This window comes from Lissotriton vulgaris, chromosome 8, assembly GCF_964263255.1.
Source record: "Lissotriton vulgaris chromosome 8, aLisVul1.2, whole genome shotgun sequence".
Taxonomy (NCBI): domain Eukaryota; kingdom Metazoa; phylum Chordata; class Amphibia; order Caudata; family Salamandridae; genus Lissotriton; species Lissotriton vulgaris.
The window spans coordinates 133,940,882-133,953,750 of record NC_141696.1 but is presented as its reverse complement, the minus strand read 5'-3'; the positions used below and the strand labels follow the sequence as shown (position 1 = coordinate 133,953,750).

The 12,869-nt window shown below is 41.8% G+C and overlaps 1 protein-coding gene across 1 annotated transcript; it reads left to right on the top strand.

Annotated features, from left to right (window-relative positions):
- Positions 1-1,040: 1,040 nt before the first annotated feature.
- Positions 1,041-2,015, top strand: LOC147693609 (uncharacterized). The gene has a single exon (XM_086936063.1). The coding sequence runs from the start codon at positions 1,041-1,043 to the stop codon at positions 2,013-2,015; it is 975 nt and encodes a 324-aa protein (XP_086792189.1).
- Positions 2,016-12,869: the final 10,854 nt, after the last annotated feature.

Here is a 12,869-nt window from a genome sequence, read left to right as displayed (position 1 = left end):
TATTTGTGCAGCAGTTAACGGATATAAATTTTATAGGCGTAAACAAGGGATTGAAGAAAGTATAGAGGACTATGTATCCGCTTTAAAAAATTTGGCACTTACATGCAAATTTGGAAACATGCGTGATGACTTGATAAGAGACCAAATTGTCATGTGCGCGGCTAATCCCGACATATAGGCCACATTATGGGCAAAAGGAGAGAAACCACTCAAGGAAGTTATTGAAATTGTAAAGCGGAAAGAATTAACGGGTTGTTGTGCCAAAGCAGTTATAAAAGAGGAAGAGAACAAAAAGGAGGAAACAGGAATAGTAGCTAAATTAAGCGGAAGAAGGAAGAAGCAATTACTATGGAAAAACGATAAGGAGGAAGAGAATAATACAAAAAAACGAAACTAGGAAGTACAAGAATCTAAGATGCTTCAGATGTGGGAGCCAAAAACACTTGGCAGATAATAGGGAATGTCCTGTAAGGAACAGTAAATGTACCCAATGTGGACTGATAGGTCATTCTCAGAAGGTTTGTTACAGGAGAGGTAAGGGGAAAATGAGTTACATAGAAGTGAGCGAGGAGGAAGAATCAGAATCTTCGGATGAGTCTGAATATAATCTATGTGTACTTATCATAACAGATGAAGATAACAATGACAAGGATGAAGAAATTGTAAAAAAACCTGTGTGTGTCATCACCGTAGGTGGGGTGGACATTGACATGGTCGCTGATTCTGGGTCAGATTTCACAATGGTCAGCAAGAAGGTGTGGAAAAGCAAATTGGCAAATTAGCTTGGAGAAGAGTTAATGGAAGCAAACGCAACCCCAAGAACATACACCGGTGAAATCATTGACCTGGTTGGATGCAGAGAAATGGAATTGAGTTTCCAAGGAAGAAGTACCTGGAGTACAGTGTACATTTCAAAAAAAGGCATTCCGGTACTGGGATGGAAAGAGCAAAGAATATTAGAAATTACCCTAAATCCCAACAATTCCCAAAAAGTGAGTTGGGTGGAAAAGAATGAAAGGAAAAGGTATAATCATTCCAGGATGTTGGGAAAAAAGACTTCACAGGTTAAAGACAATGATGCGTGGGAAAAAACAGCAAGTAGGGCTGCAAGAACAAGTGAAGCAACTATGGAAAATAACGAAGGAAAACACGGAAACAAAATATGTGAGATCAGGAAAGGTAAGGGTGTAAAAGTGGAAGAGAGTGTACTGGTTGAAAAGGAACAATGTATACCAACACTATGCATGGGGGAAGAAGAGGAAGTGTGTCAAGATGAACTACAGTGCAACAAGAAAATGGATTATTATGACTGGCTGTATTTGGAGGAGTCAGAGAATGAGAGTGAAGAGACACAAGAACACTTGCTACGCCAACCCCCTAAGGTTGATATCGGGATGACCATAACGCACAAAAAGTCCAGGAGAGGATACGTGTACAACGGTACAGAGGACTCTGGCAACTCTTCTTGCTCAATTCAATCGTCCATGCTGAGGAAAGGAAATGTCATTGAGGTAGTTTGCAGGAATGAGATGGATCTTATGGACAGTAACATCACCGGAGGTCCCAGTACTGGGTGCAGCAAGAGGACAGACGTAGACGTTTGGATAGCAACCCATCCCAAGAAGTATCCTAAGGAAGAGGATTACTTAGTGTGTATCACTGACCAGTGCGAAGAAGAATGTGCTGGTAAAAGAAGTCTCGTGAACAACAACTTGATGGACTACTATGAATGGTTGTACAATGAAGAGTCACAGAACGGAAGTGAAAAAGCTCAAATACATCTACAGCGTCCACGCCCAGAAGTGGATTTGGGAACTAAACGAATGCAAGCAGAGTCAGTGGAGAAGCACGAGTGCAAGAAATCTGAGGACTCTGCTGACACCTTTGGCGAAGTAGAATCGACCACGTTGAAGGAAGGTCAGGACTTTGTAGAAGTCATCCCGGATGATATGGACCCTATCTACAAGGACTACACCTGTGATTCTTGGAACTGTGAACAACAAGAGATCCAATGAGAGACCTAACATGAGTGACTAGGACAAGGAAGATTCAGGTCGCACGTTGTCATGACACGTGGCATTCAAGTCCCTGAAGAACAAGGACTCTTTGTTTTACTTTGGTTCATGTTTTTCTTCTCTCTATAGGAAGGAGATGTGTTACGTTGACAGTCTCCCTTATCACGCTTTGTCCCCTGCATGCCCCCGTCCCTGCCGCGTGACCTTCCACATTTACATATGTTACGTCAGTGGCTCTGCCAGTGACAGTTGACACTGTTGACAGTTAGATGAGTTGTAGATCCATATGGTGAGCCTTTGACCGGAGCGCTGCTTTTCCTACCAGTGTGTCGCTTTACTACGAATAAAGCTTTGTTAAAATTCACATGCTTCATCTTTCGATTTTAGTGTTACAGTTCTCAGTAGTTTTTATGAAGTTTGGAAAAAGTGGTAAGAAAGAGAGAACAAAAAGAAGAAAATAAACAGTGCAAAAGACATTCATCTTGTTTTTTGTACGTAATGTTGAAAGCTAGGAAATTACACCAAATACATATGATTAGTGATTTATCATATGAAATGTATAGCTGCCACACTGAGTAGTGTCAGTTTCTGTCCTATTCAGAGTATGGAACCCTTAACTAGTCACTGTAAACAGATGTGCGTGATGCTACAGTTCAGGGGGAGACTGATGCCATAAAATTTAGTTTTTATGTTGTCGCATTTGCTGTGCCTTTAATGACATAGGCAAATGTCAGGCTGTGTCTTCTGTCAAGCTGCTGCTTATTATTTTATCATGGAGTTTGGTATTAACTTACTATGTGACAATGTTTCTGAATAACTTGAAGTGTGGAAGAAAAGGCTCCAGGGTGCCATGTTTTTTCTAAGACACAATATTTAAATACCTGTAAATGAACTGTACAATGTATTCAAAATACATCAGCATTTAGGAATGCACACTTGAAGCACATTTGTTTTGACATTCAGATGTTTGATGGAAACAAAGATTTTAATTTGATGATAACATATCAAGCCACTTTACTTACTGAAGCACAAATGATAAATGTTCAGGAAACCCAATGTCCACACATTAGCATTTGTGTGCTACATAGTTTCATCGGTAAAACTGTGTGTCTGAGCATATTAGTCACTATTTCAATGAAACATATGCTCTCTGTAAATAACAGTGTTGTACCACACCATGCTTTAGATATATACGTGTGACAGATTATAAAAAAATGTACCACTGGCTAAACACTAAGGGGCAACTGTACAAGTCCCTTGTGCCACTTTTACGTCATGTTTCTCATGTTAAAAGTGACGCAAAAGTGGCGCAAGGGGCTTGTAAATCTGTCCAGTAAGGAGCAATGATGTGCTTTAGCTACTGATCAAGGTTAATGGGAAGAGGGTCTTTGGTGTATGAGGATGGTTTAAGTTTGGAGATGATGTTAGAAACTTCGAGTTCTGTTAGGGAGTGGAAATTGAGCCAGGAGGCATTGTTTTTAGGCTGTGGGTTAGAAAGGCTGGTATCCGGAGGGGTAGTGGCAGGAGGAAGGAAGGGGGGGAGTCAATAGGGAAGGAGGTTGAGAAGTAGAGTCATTGATAGATAGGGGATGAGGGGGAGATGCTAGGAAGGATTGGTCTATAATGGCTATTTTTTCAGAGAAGAAGTTAGCAATTTCTTCGCATCTGTCAGTTGTGGCCGTCAGGGTTTGAGGAGCCGAGGAGGTTTGGTTTTGAACTATGTTGAACAATTCTCTGGATCGATGTTTTGCTCAATTGAGTTGGGTACAGAAGAATGAGGCCTTTTCCATGAAAATGTGTTTCTTATATGTGGTTCTGGCAGATCTGAGGAGAGCAAGATGGGCGGGGAAGTGTGTTGTCTCCATGGTCTTTCTGCGAGTCCAAGAGCACGTCTTTCGTCATTGAGATTGGAATTGAACCATTTAGGGAGAGAGGGGTGAGCTGAAGTTGTGTTTGGAGTTTAGATTCAAGTTCACCAGGGGGGATGCGATTAAGATTTCTGGTCCATTTTGATACTTTAATGTAGTTGGTGAGAGAGGGTGGGTCCATGTTTGCCATAGAGAACAGAATGAGGTGATGGTCAGACCAGTTGATGGGGATGATGTTGGAGAGGGAAGCCACGTTGTTGCTGGTAATGATGGAGTCAAGAGTGGCTCCTTTGGAGTGGGTGGGAGAGTGGCAGAGCTGTTTGAGTTCATTGATCTCCAGAAGATTGGTGAGGAGGTTGACTGAGGAGTCATCAGTCATGTTCCAGTGGAGATTAAAATCTCCAAGGAAGAGATTTTTTGTGTTAGAGAGAGAAGATTGGTTAAGCAGTTCAGATAGTTCCTTGACTAAGGGGAGTGGGTCTCCAGGTGGTTGGTAGATATTATGCAGTCGAATCGGGGGAAAACCTTGAGACTTAAGTACGGTTTCAAGGAATTCAAAGGTATTGTGGTCAGATTTTTGACAAGGGAAAGTTGGAGTTCATTTTTAAAAATAATCGCTAGTCCACCCCTATTCTCTCTGTCCTGTCTTTTCTGATGATAGAGTAACCTGGGGGGTGGGGGGGAGTAATTAAAGGCTGAAAGAAGAGTGGTCATTGAGCCAGGTTTCTGTGAGGAAGGCTATGTCAATGTCTTCACTAAGAATGGTTTCTGAAATTTCAGTTGCGTGCCTGACAGCCGAACAGCAGTTCCCCAGCATGCAGGTGAGGGGTTTAGTACAGTCTTTGGGGGGAGGGCGTGAATGGATGGTGGTATGTTCGGGTGGGGGTCTTTGGTGATCAGAAGAGACATGTGCTTCACTAAAATGCATGCAAGCCTTACTGAAAATTGTGGGGACAGTCTCAGTAAACGTATTGCAGACTTACTGTTTTGTCTGTACTGCCTGGTACAAAGCATGAAAGCCCATTAAAATTAAATTTTATAGCATAAGTAATTTTTTAACTTTTAAATTACAAGTATCCCAGTACTTATAACAGTTTTGATACTTTCTTAATAAATGTATAGCAGTCTTGTTAAGTAGCTTGTCACACTATGATGGGAAACATCACTTACAACGCAACTTTTACAACGACATACCATTACAACGCAACTTTTACAACGCAAAAACTTTTACAACGCATGTATTTACAACGCATGTCATTACAACGCAGGTACCTTTACAACGCATACCATTACAACGTAAGTATTGGTAAGTATATAATTATATTTTAAATGTTATATGTTTGGGGTAAAGGGGTATTTTTAGGGTTCAGGGTCAGTTTTGGGTTTTTGGGTAAAGGGGTATTTTTGGGGTTCAGGGTCAGTTTTTAGTTTTTGGGTAAAGGGGTATTTTTGGGGTTCAGGGTCAGTTTTTAGTTTTTGGGTAAAGGGGTATTTTTGGGGTTCAGGGTCAGTTTTTAGTTTTTGGGTAAAGGGGTATTTTTGGGGTTCAGGGTCAGTTTTTAGTTTGTGGGTAAAGGGGTATTTTTGGGGTTCAGGGTCAGTTTTTAGTTTTTGGGTAAAGGGGTATTTTTGGGGTTCAGGGTCAGTTTTTAGTTTTTGGGTAAAGGGGTATTTTTGGGGTTCAGGGTCAGTTTGGGGTTTTTGGGTAAAGGGGTATTTTTGGGGTTCAGGGTCAGTTTTTAGTTTTTGGGTAAAGGGGTATTTTTGGGGTTCAGGGTCAGTTTTGGGGTTTTGGGTAAAGGGGTATTTTTGGGGTTCAGGGTCAGTTTTGGGTTTTTGGGGTACAGGGGTACAGGGTAAAAATAAATTAAAATTAAATTTAAATTAAATTACATTAAATTATATTTTTTTAAATTAATTTACGATTATAAAATTAATATATATTTACCAATACTTACGTTGTAATGGTATGCGTTGTAAAGGTACCTGCGTTGTAAAAACATTCGTTGTAAATACATGCGTTGTAAAAGTTTTTGCGTTGTAAAAAATGCGATGTAAAAGCATGCGTTGTAATAACATGCGTTGTATCATCATAGATCCCACTATGATACTCCATGACTGATTTGAATGGGAAGGATTTGGGCTGATCTCCTCAGGTCAGAAGAAACATCAGCTACATAGAGATGTGTGGTAAGTTTTGGTCTTGATTCTTCTCTTGTCATGTAGAACAGAATGCCTGTTCCTTTCGTGTCTATAGCATGTTCAGGCCAGCAGGAAATGTAGTACACCATTAGCCAAGCCAATGTTCGATAACATGGAAAACTCCATGACTTTCTGCTCACCAGTGTGTATCACTCGAGCTTAGGAACTTCAAATTTAGTTCAAGCTAGATAGACCCATTGAATCCATGCCCTCAGAGCTGAGACTCACAGCTCCTTAAAAACTGAACATTTTCTTTTTCACTATACTGAAGTCATTTTGATTGAGTTTGACTTTGCTATAACTGTAAGAAATATGTTTTGATTTTATTAAAGTCTTATATTTTTTATTACAAAGTGCATTTACAGGTGCACCTGTTACTATTTCATAATTCTAATGCTCTTGAGCCACAGTTATGCAGCCCAGAGGCAGTTGTTCATTTATTTAATCAGCTTCCTTGCTGAATCTGAGCCATCCTAAATGTTTCCCAAGTGCTGAGTGTTGTGAAGGTTTTCTCTGAGAAGACAGTAAGGGCCTGATTATGACTTTGGCGGTGCAGTTCTGGATCTGCCCTGCCGCAGCACTGCCAACGTCGTGGTGACACAGATTTTTTGGGAGTTCCCACAGCAGTGCCCTGAAAATGGGCACTGCAATGGGAACCCCCCATGTGTATCCGCATGCAGAGGAGGCTTACTCTCAGCTACAGTGTTCCTGGAGTAAGAACCTCCATGACACCACTGGCTGAGAGGAAACTTTTAATATGCTTGGTGGGACCGCAGCAGTACTGCTGAGCATATTGCAGCCTCCTGACCGCCATTAGTGGTTCCCTGGTGGCTGTGGCAGGGATGTGGTGGTCTGAACGCCCAACTCATAATTTGGAATTCGGGAGTCCGCCATCGCCGTTTCCCCACAAGCCTGGTAGTCTGTGGACTGCTAGACTCGTTATCGGACCCTAAATGTCTCAAAATGAGAGCATTTTGTGTTCTAAATCCCTTTGCCTGCAATCTAATGTCTTAGAGATTTTTGTGGCTAAGGTTAATTAGTTGCAGAGGACTCATGAGATTTCTTATAGTCAGTGTTAGACCTGGCATCTTTTGGCATGTCTCCCCTGTCTCTTTTCTTCTGACCTATTGTTTTTGCTGGTGTAGTGTCTCTGTGCACTTTCCCACTGCTGTTCAGGGTTATAGTGCAAGTGTTCCTATTGTAAATCACATCATGGATTGGTGTTTCCATGATTGGAATAACTAATTCACTAGTAAGTCCCTAGTAAAGTGCACTGAGGGTGCCAGGGCCTGTAAATCAAATGCTGCTAGGGGGCCTGCAGCACTGGTTGTGCCATCCACACAAGCAGCCCTGTAAAGAGTTCTCGGACCTGCCACTGCAGTGTCTGCACGCCGTTTTTAACTGCCATGTCAATCTGGCAAGTGCACCCACTTGCCAGGCCCTATTATTCCCTTTCCTGACATGTAAGTCACCCCTAAGGTAGGCCCAAGGTACCCCTGTGGGCAGGGTGCTGTGTAGGTTAAAGGTAGGCCATGTACTGGTATGTGTGGCATGTCCTGGTAGTGAATTACATTGCATTTCTTTTTTCACTATTGAAAGGTTATCTGTCCCATATGACAGAATAGGAGTTTGCTTATAACATCTTATAAGTATATATTTCCATTGAGACAAGATTGGGAAATTGAGTTTAGTATGCCTGGACATAAAAATGCATCTTTCGGTAAAGATGATTTTTTACGTTCAGTGTTTGAAAATACTACTTTTAGAAAGTATTTATTTTCTCGCTTAGCCATCCTATGTGCCTCTGCTGGGTTTGTGTATTGACTGTCTGGCTTTCGAGATACAAGGACAGGGGATATGCATTTTCTTCAGACAGCCACTCGGGGGGTCAAGGTGTATCCTGCATTTCCTGGATGAGTCAGGGCTGGGCTGAATAGACCTGGGCTGCATATAGAATAGTAGGAGGAGATTTCCTTGAACCTGAATGGGTCTGGTCTGCCTTGGACAATGCTGTCTCCACCTCCTGCCAGGAAGCTGGGCCAAAGAGGACAGAACTGGTTTGGGCTGGATACAGACACTCCTTGCCCCAAAGAGCAAAGACAAATGCAACATAAATATTGGGGAGCAGACCCCAGATCTTTATAACTTGCTGGAATCAAGGAGCCTGCCAAGAAGAGGAACTGGTAGAACTGCCAGGAGAAGTACTGCCCATTTGCTGTGTTGTTGCTTTGTTGGGTTGCTGCTTCTACTTTGGGCAGTGAAAGGACTGGATTGAACGTTCCTTACTTGTGCTAAGTTTCTCCAAGGGCTTGAAGTCGAGCTCGCCTCCTGTTCTGAAGTCTCATGGACCTCAAAGACTTCACCGACCTCTGGCTATTGCCTCCTGAACCATGGTTCCAGGTGCCACGGGGTTGGGAAAGCAACCGACTATGTCACCAACTCTGTTGCTTGCTCCATGTCCTGAAGGCACTGCAGAGGGCACTGCCAAATCTCACACTGCAGGTTGGGGAATTATTCGAACAAGGGAAGGTTAAGACTTGGGAGCAGATCACACGGGAGGGGACTCAGCCCACACACCTGCAGCGATTTAAATTCCATAGGGTACGCAGTGCATTTCTGGAGCTGTTGGGCCCGGATCTGGAGGAGCCACCCGAGGTCCCGGAGCTGTCATGTGTCATTAACACAGCTGCACAACAGAAGCTCATAACGAAGCTTTACAAGATAGGACATGAGCACACTGCACAGCGATACACTATGGCTTCCATTTTTATTATTTCTATATTTTCCAGTTTCACAAGTTGTTCATTGGATATAGAACACTCATGCAGTGTTAGCATTAAGTAGATTACAGATTTCTTATCTGCAATTTCCATGTATATTTTCTCAGGAACTATATCTTCATTTGGAAACAAATTGGAAAGTAATCGAGTCTGAAAAGTGTGTTTGCCATGTTCTGTCAGTAGTTCAATTCTTATATCTTGGAGAATATTTCCATAATCAACATCATTGGCCTGTCGCATATTTGTAATGAGTTCTTTATATTCAAAATATGACCAAATGTTCACGTTTCCAACACTACCCAGAGACTTTATGGTGTCTTCATCCGCAAGTGTTTTAAATACTGTTTGTCCTTTTACAGGAGTCAGTTGCAGTAGATCTCCAAAAACTATGACGTGTTTTCCTCCAAATAACACGTCATACTCTGTTTTAAGAATTTGCTGCATTCCTAAATGCACAAAGGCAAGCATTAAGTTTGATACCATGCTTACCTCATCAATAATGAGAAGTTTCATTTTCTTCAAGACTCTTGAAACTTATCCAGATAGCTTGTGGTATTCCAATATGTTTTCATGCTGTACTGGTAGCATTAGTAAACAATGTAAAGTAATTCCTTTAATGTTGTGTGCTGCCAACCCAGTTGGAGCAGTGACAACACAAGACAAATGCGACTCAGTTGTTTTCTGTAGATAACCTTTATTTACTTTAATTAAAAACATTTTTCCTCTTCCAGCTTGTCCACTCACGTACATTCAAATAGGTTGAAATGACGTGCATGAGCACTCTTTCTTTTCATGAAGTAATCCATGGTCAATCTGTTGTCTCACTTGTTCATATATTTGTTTTTGCTCAACATGTAGTTGTTCTCCCAAGTTTTCTAAGTTTTTTACATCTTCTTGAGCTTGATACATTGCTGTTTCCACCTCATTCATGGTGATTACTGCATTATTTTCAACAATTGGTTGTCCTAGTGGATCTTGACTCAGCACAGCAGAACTTTGACTGCCTTGAGAACTGTCTTTACCAATCTCAGCTGCAATTGTACCTTCTTGATCAATTTCATCGTTCAACATTTTCACATAATTTTCAAAAGCACTGCATTGTATGCTATCTTTACAAGCATTAAAGGAATCTTCATAGCTCTGGAAATCTCCAAGTAATTCCAGTTCTGAACGCCATGATTTGAATAGTTGTAAAAGGGCTAAATAGTAAAATTCGCTTTTATCAGCAGTGTCGCAACTCAGCTTCCTTTGATTAATCACATTTCCTTTCGTTTGTTTCACCAAACATCCTTCAGAACCAATGACTCCATATTTTTTATCATTGATGTTCTCTGTAGTATTCCGCTTAAAAGTGTAGTTTGGCAGCACTTCATAGAGACACATGTTCTCAAGATGATGACTTCTGTTTGGGTAATATGTGTCCAACATATTAGTTTTCAAAAAATCTTTACTTTCTGGATCTTTTCCTGCGAAATATTCCATTTCTTGTACAGATTTCAGTACTCGATTTCGCATTGCTGCAAGACCTAGAGTCACATAAAGGATTCTTGTAGATTTGGAGTGTAGACTTGCAGATGATAACCGATCTGAGCATTCATATGCTCGGATTTCTCGATGCGATAACATCTTCAAACTGAAACTGTATAATTTCTTTTTTTTTTTTTACATTTTGGTCCTCATTTTCCACAGTGGTTGCAAGTGTAGCCGTAGGTGGAAAAACAAACATGCTGTCACAGTGTGTCAACTGGGAGGAAATTATTTTCTTTTGTGGGTTGCCAACTTCCCTCAGCATTGTTACTTCCTCCAGGGACAAACACCTTAGAAACCTGTAAAAAATAAATCGACATGGGAAATGCTGCCATTTGGTACCAGCCAACCAGCTAACCAAGGCATTTGCAAGAGGGTAGACCACAAATGCAAAATCATTGGACCCGGGGAAAAAACTAAATTAAAAAAAATACCCCGGTCAACTCAGTGCTCCCAGACCAACAGATGCCAGAATGCCCTCTTGTTTTGTCTCTTGTTTCCATCCCTAGCCAAATCCAACTTAGACACCTGCAGGACCGAAGTGTACCAATCCATTTGAGAAGGGGGTGTAGGATCTTTCCACTTTTTATAGATTTCCCTTCAGGCAAGTAAAATGCAGTAAAACAGTAGACTTTTGGCGGGGCTCAGAACCCCATCCATAACTCCAAAGATCACATGGGGGAGCTCTAACACGACTGGAAAGCCTAGTGAAGATGTGAGAATGTTACTTATACCTTCCCAGTGAGGGGCTAAACAGGGGCTTTCAAAGAACATATGGGCATGCGAGGCGGCAACCAAACCACACTAGGCACATGCCACTGGATTTGAGAATTTTCAGAGTCTTTGAGGAGAATAGTATGCTCTATGAAGAGTAAAGAGATGGTTTCTGCGTAACCATGAGGGCTTGACAATGTCACACAAGATCTTACATAATGCAGTCCACAGATCTTGCACATTGTGGCCTAAGAAAGAAGGACCCCAGAGTGAAACTGGTAACCGAAATTCACCATCCACTTCTTCTTGGATCAGATTAAACCATAGTGAAGTCTCCTTCTTGACTGGGGGTTTGTCCAATAGGAAAGGTACTAACTAACTGTGACACCCCAGTGGGGACTTGTTTCCACAGGAAGGCAGGGAGATATAGGAATGGGTCCAACTGGCAATTTGCATGTACTTAAACTTTGAGAAATTTGGACCAATTCTATTCTTTAGATATTCCCAAGGGAGCAAATCCCCATCCATAAAAAGGTCACCCCACACCTCCAACCCTGCTGCTTTAATCGGAACTGCCAAGCTATCCCTCAACCACACAGGGCTCTGAGGAAGACCCCAAAGAGGAGACCTGCTACAAAACTATCCTAGCTTTATCAACATCGCTAGTTTAGCCCATGTTTTTGCCATCCCCTGAAAGACCTTCAATTTAATCTTCTTAAAGAACTTTGGGTTACCAAATTTAAATAAAAAGCTAGATTGGCCCTCACCTTCCCCTTTAAGCAGCGCAGAAAACAGAAACCCAACCCCACAGTTGATAGGCATCTTCAACAGCATTCGAGCGTGAGAAAGCTGAAATGCCCATGTGTACATCTGTAGGTCCAGGGCTGCCAGGCACTCTTCTCCCTACGTCGTCTGAGTTTCTTCCAAGCAATCCTTGGAAGATGCTTGTCCCGGATAAATGTGGTAATTTCGCCTTGTAATTTTGATAATAACAAGGGGTCAAAATAGAGGGGGATGGTGTTAAATAAAAAAGAAATTTTGGGTAAAATAATCATTTTAATCAAATTGGTTCTTCCTAATAACGAAAGTGGAAGTTGTGCCCAAGACCACATAAGTTTGCGACACGCTTTTGCAATGGCTGTAAAGTTAATTGTGGCAAGTTGGTTGATATCCTTCACAATATTGAGGCCTAAGTAACGCATGCTAGAGCCAGGCCTTATGGTGATATCACAATCGTCATTCCAAAGCATTGTGACAGTTTTTGCGGCATTGATCTCATAGCCAGAGTTATCCCCAAATTCAAGAGCATTTTTTAGTACTGCAAGGAAAGCGGTACAAGCCTCTGATGAAAAAATGAGCAAACAAAACAGGTGATGGACCGAATGTGGATCAATGTCACACATTCACCCCAGTCCGAAGATCTGGGCCCAAATCCATCGTTTTTTTGCACTCCACACCACCCTGGGTTAGACAATGGCGATATGCAAATCAGCTCTGACCCTGTGCCCCGATGATGAAAAAATGAGGACATTGTCCGCGTACAGAGCCACTTTTCTCTTCCATCCCCTATAAGAGAAAGGTTTGATGTTTAAGTCCTCCCTCAATCGTTGAGCAGAAGGCTCAATATATACATTAAATAGGAGAGGGGAGAGTGGGCAGCCCTGCCGTGTCCCCCTTGTGATGTTAAAAGGATCAGACAGATCTCCATTAACCAAAACACGAGCTGTAGGGCTCCGATACAGAAGGCAAACAGAACGACGAAA

Bases quoted from the DNA above. Each gene is read 5' to 3' on its own strand.
- LOC147693609 (XM_086936063.1), top strand. From the start codon at position 1,041: ATGTTGGGAAAAAAGACTTCACAGGTTAAAGACAATGATGCGTGGGAA.